General features: G+C 39.8%; 1 protein-coding gene across 1 annotated transcript in view; it reads left to right on the forward strand.

Moving 5' to 3' along the window:
* Positions 1–4,642, forward strand: part of LOC138023976 (uncharacterized) — a 5,758-nt gene extending 1,116 nt beyond the window's left edge. Inside the window, exon 2 of the mRNA XM_068871060.1 lies at positions 2,655–4,642. Within this exon, the coding sequence (XP_068727161.1) occupies positions 2,671–4,554 (1,884 nt within the window). The 5' untranslated portion in view covers positions 2,655–2,670 and the 3' untranslated portion in view covers positions 4,555–4,642. The remainder of the gene's footprint in view (positions 1–2,654) is intronic.
* The last annotated feature ends 358 nt before the right edge of the window (positions 4,643–5,000 follow it).

The following is a 5,000-nucleotide window of genomic DNA, read 5'->3' on the forward strand; positions in this document are numbered from 1 at the left end:
ACACTAAAAGGAAGTCACTTTGTTGCGAAAAAAAAAAGTATTATATCTATGATTTGTTCAGGATATTAACAGATCTCTGCGAATGAATATAATTGGAAAAGCTGCGACCTTTGCCTTTGTGAACGTATGGACATAAAAATGGTATAAGTTTTTTCTTGGTGTACCTTTGTAATCAATTTTTGGTAATGGTTTTTTTCCTTGGACAAATATATGTTTATCATATCATCTCATCAGTCAATATTACTCAGTCAAGGCTTGTTTTCGAGGTACTAGGCAAAACTCTGATTTCATCCGTTTCTTAACTTCTTTTTGTATACTGAGGTAATCACATGATTTCGAGTGCAATTTGGAATAAATAAGCACGAGTAAAAGCCAGAGCAATTTGTAGTCTTTGAAAGTGCTTATTTATTCCAAATTGCACCAGAAAAATCATGTGTTTAATTAATAATATACATGAAAAAATTCGAGATGGTTAAGCAGAAGAAACGCACGCGCATCAAACAAAAAGTGAATAATTGCGCCATCCATGGCGCGCCCTGGATTTAAAAACAAAAGATATGATTGGTTCTGAGCAAACCCTATTGTTTATTAGCCAATTATAATCCAGAATTTCGATGTGTAATTTGCACTGGTATTACACTTTTTGCACTGTGTTACACTTGAACTGCACTGCTCTCAGCCAATCAGAATCGAGTATTTTTTTCAGGTAGTATCAGGTGGTTTACAAGGCAAGAGCTTAGCATTTTTTGGTATAATTAGGATCCCATATCATCAACCTCCTAAGTTGCTGCATTTTTTATTGTGTCTTAACGAACCATTGATTAGTTAAAAATATTAACGTCCTTTTTTTTAAACGGAGTGTGAATAATAGGCAAGGAGATCTATTTGTCTGCGAAAAGACCAGCCTGATCCGATCTTATAATTACAGACGAAAAAAGAGCGTTAAAAAGAAGTCCTGCACTTTGTCGCGAAAAAAAGTATTATTTCGATGATTGTTCAGGATATTAGCAGATCTCTAGCGATGAGTGTAATCACATATTTGAAAAGCTGCGACCTTCGCCTTTGTCAAAGTTCTTGCATAAGAGTGGGAATAGGCAATTCCGGAACAGACCATTTTCGAATTCTCACGGCTGGACTGGATCTAGCATGAAATGGAGGCTAATGCGGGCAAATCTTTTCAAATGCAAATTAATTTGCCCGCATTAGCCTCCATTTCATGCTAGATCCAGTCCAACCGTTAGAATACGAAACTGGCCTGTTGCGAATTGGGGCGAGTTTCAAATTTTAACCAATTGATAACTTGATACCATCACATGAAAGATAACATCGAGATTGGCAATCTGTCCAAGTTTGCTACTTTTAGGTGGAACAGAAATCAAGTTACAGAGTTAAAAGCATGGTTAAAAATCCATACAAACGTCTGTTATGTTGAGGCGGCGTTCTCCAAATCCATTTAAACTCTTGAAATTTTTTTACGGTTTCCGTAATATTCATAAAAATAGGCAAACAAAATGATTTTCAGCTCAACTATTTCCAAAAAACAGGTCCATGACAGGATTTTCCAGTTGTCCCAAATGTGATAAATTTTTTTAAAGAATTTATGTGGTTTCATGCCTTGCATACGGAACCCGCGCCCGCAGCGCGCACGCGCAGTCAAAACTGTGCTATCCTGTCCATCATTTGCCCTTTCACCGGAAACGGTGCATTTTTGTGCGTAAATGGCGTTGTTGTCAATCTACCCTGTCGAAAAGACGCCACCAAAGTCTTTTTTCGCGAAGTTAACACAAATAAATGCATTATCAGTACAGTTTTGATGTCCTGTGACACTTGACTCGAAAATACCAGACTGAATTCGTCTTAAAATAGCTAGAAAAGGCACAAAAAAACAGCTAAAGCACGGTTCGAATCGCCTTCGCCGGCAACTCAGTTTTGGCGCCAAAGTTTATTGACAAAATCTTTTAAATGGTTTTCTGGTCCTTTAACTGCGAACCTTTCGACGTGACGACGGATAGCACAGTTTTTGGGGACGCAGCCTCAATATTAGAGACGTTTGAATGGATTTTTTTAAATATCTTTAAAGTCCTTACCTTGGTCTCTGTTCGACCTGAAAGCATCAAACTTGGACAGATGGCCAGTCTCAACGTATTCTTTCATGTTATGGTGTCAATTTATCGATTGGTTAAAATTTGAAACTAGCCCCAGTTCCCTGCGCAATTCCGGAATGGCGTATAAATCTTCTTGGTGTACCTTTGTAATCAATTTTTGGTAACGGTTTTTTTTTCCTTGGACAAAACTTCTTTTCATCGTATCATCTCATCGATAATACTTCAAAACTTGTTTTCGAGGTACTAGGCAAAAGTCTGATTTCATCCGTTTCTTAACTTTTTTTTTCCACTTTAATGTGGATTCAGGTAGTATCAGGTGGTTTACAAGGCAGTAGGTCAGCATTTTGTCGTATAATTAGGATCCCATAATCCCATACGCAACCTCCAAAGTGGTTGCATTTTGTTTTACTGTGTCTTAACAAACCATTGATTAGTTTAAAAGATTAACGCCCTTTTTTTGAAACTGAACGGCCAAGCCGCAAACATATACATTGATCTATTGTCAAGGTAGCAAACATGTTACTGAGTGGAGTGTAATTTCTGTTTCAGGAACCACCAGTCCAATATGTCTGTCAAGGATAGTCTCCGTTTATTGCTTTTTTTTCTTTTGGCCATAGACTGGCCACACGTAGAAAGTAACATCCTGGACAAAGAGGTCCCAGGTGTCAATGACGAGGAAACATTGAGAGAGAAAAGATTTGCTATTGATCCTCTGAGCGCAATTGGCTTAGCTGTTAGCGTAGCTTCAGCGATTCAAGGTGCTGTTTGTACGTTTTCTGGTGCCTGTGGTGGCGACGAAGTCACACAAGCGCTCGAAAGGATGGAAGAAAAGCTGCATGCCATAGAGACTGATGTTAGAAACGTCAGACATGATGTCGAACAAATATGGGAAGCATCGAAACGCAAGTGGTACTTCAAACATATAGATAACATCATCAACCAAAGGCAAGCGGTTATTGATGACTTGAAGCATCAAGACTATTCTCAACGGGCTAAAGACAAACAAACCCGATTTATACATGAAGTATTTGGTATCACCTCAAAAGACGAGTACGTTGAAAAAGCTCTTTATCACATCCCAGGACTGATCGTCGACGAGGGATTAGTCACTCATCACTTCGAGGTCCAACGTAGAGATGGTAAATCTGACAGAGAAGCTGCAAGCAGCACGTGGAAATTTGTAAAGAGACTCTTTCGATACCAAGAGGATGGCTATGCCTCCGTTGTGTTTGCAGCCTCCATCAAGTTCAAAAATGATGAAGCATCTTACAACAGTATAATGTCTGAGGTCTGCACATGGTGGCCAAAGTCGAATGACCCTGAATACAAAACGTTCTGTGACCAATTTGAAAAAGATCCCACTGCTGAGAACCGAAGAAGGCTTCAGGAGGACTTTCTTTACACTATAAGAGATATGGCCCTTTTTCCTGTTCAACTGGTGCAAAGAGATTGCAGTAAGTTCTCGGATTCCAATGCGGTGCATTATGCTAGTGGTCATCTTTATGTTTCACAGCCTGAAGCCAAAAAGATCTTGATCGTCAAACCACAGACACTGGATGTCGTCAAGACCCTTTCTGTACCCGGAAGTCCCTGCGGTGGAAATTGCCATCCAATTGGAGTAAGCATTAAGGTACAGCACAATTTGATGGCAATCGCTGCAAAGAGCAATTTGCCTGTTGGTGAAAGTAAAGTCATGCTGTTCAAAATAAGTGGCGACTTAAAGGAACCAAAAGATATCAGCATCGAGCACTACTATACTATGTTACAACTCTTCGATGTTAATCACAGAGAGGCCGATGTGAGAGACGTTGCGTTTTGCGGAGAACGTTTTGCCTACGCTGATTACAATGGAGCAATAAAAAACTGGAGAATGCCAGACGAATTGCACTACGGTTGGAATGATGGTAAGCCGGAGCCTGACCTGCGTGATCGCTACGATTGGGCACTCAGACGCACACGTAACTATTATAACGACCACCAATACTACATTGGATGTTCAAACAGTGGAGAATACTGGTTGGTGGAGAAAACGGATAAAGCCTTGCGGAGAGATGGAGTAGGGGCAGTTCCATCTAATTTGTATGGCCGGTCCAAAAACGTGATCTTGGACGAAGCCGAAATCAAAGTTCTGTATGAAGATTGGCTAGACGTAAAAGATAGGCGCTCACGGTTAAAGGACTTGAGAGGATTAGCCATGGACAGTAAAAGAAATCTCTTTTATTCATCCAAAAAGCGTTGGGCTAATGGGGTCGCTGGAGTGTACCAACGCACATACGATGGTAAACGCCGCTACATAAGAGAGTGGAACGAGGACAGCAAAATTCAAATGTACGGCATGGCGGCGGATGATAATGGGTATCTGTTCTTAATACATGGCGACCACCCAAGTCAGAAATGTCTTAATAAGTATCACCACGAGATCGATCTAGAGGATATCAACATACCCTGAGAAGCCTTCGCAGATATCAAGTTTTACTCATTCAATGCTGGAAAAAGTAGAAAAATGTGAGGCAACTGAAACAAATAAAGAGTTTAAAGGAAGAAGAAGCTGTATTAATTTCTTTCTGTGTTGAGTGATTATCTCTGACGGTGAAAAAGCATTTCCCACTGCCGGCTGTGGAGAAAATAGAGGCCTATCTTAAGGACGGTGCCTACTAATCCAAAGGTATTTTTTCCCCGGTTTATGATTATGCAGGAAATGTGGATCTTAACAAGTGCTATTGAAAGCCAAAAAGAAAATTGGGGGTAACCACGCATTTTTCAAAGATAATTGATCAATAATATTTGTAAAAAGCTTTAAAATACATAGCAATGTATGGCGTTCTTTCTCAAATTGAAGCTTAATTATCTCTCAAAAATGCATGGTTACCCCATATTTTCTTTTTGGATGCCAAT

Source organism: Montipora capricornis, chromosome 11 (genome assembly GCF_036669925.1).
Source record: "Montipora capricornis isolate CH-2021 chromosome 11, ASM3666992v2, whole genome shotgun sequence".
NCBI lineage: Eukaryota > Metazoa > Cnidaria > Anthozoa > Scleractinia > Acroporidae > Montipora > Montipora capricornis.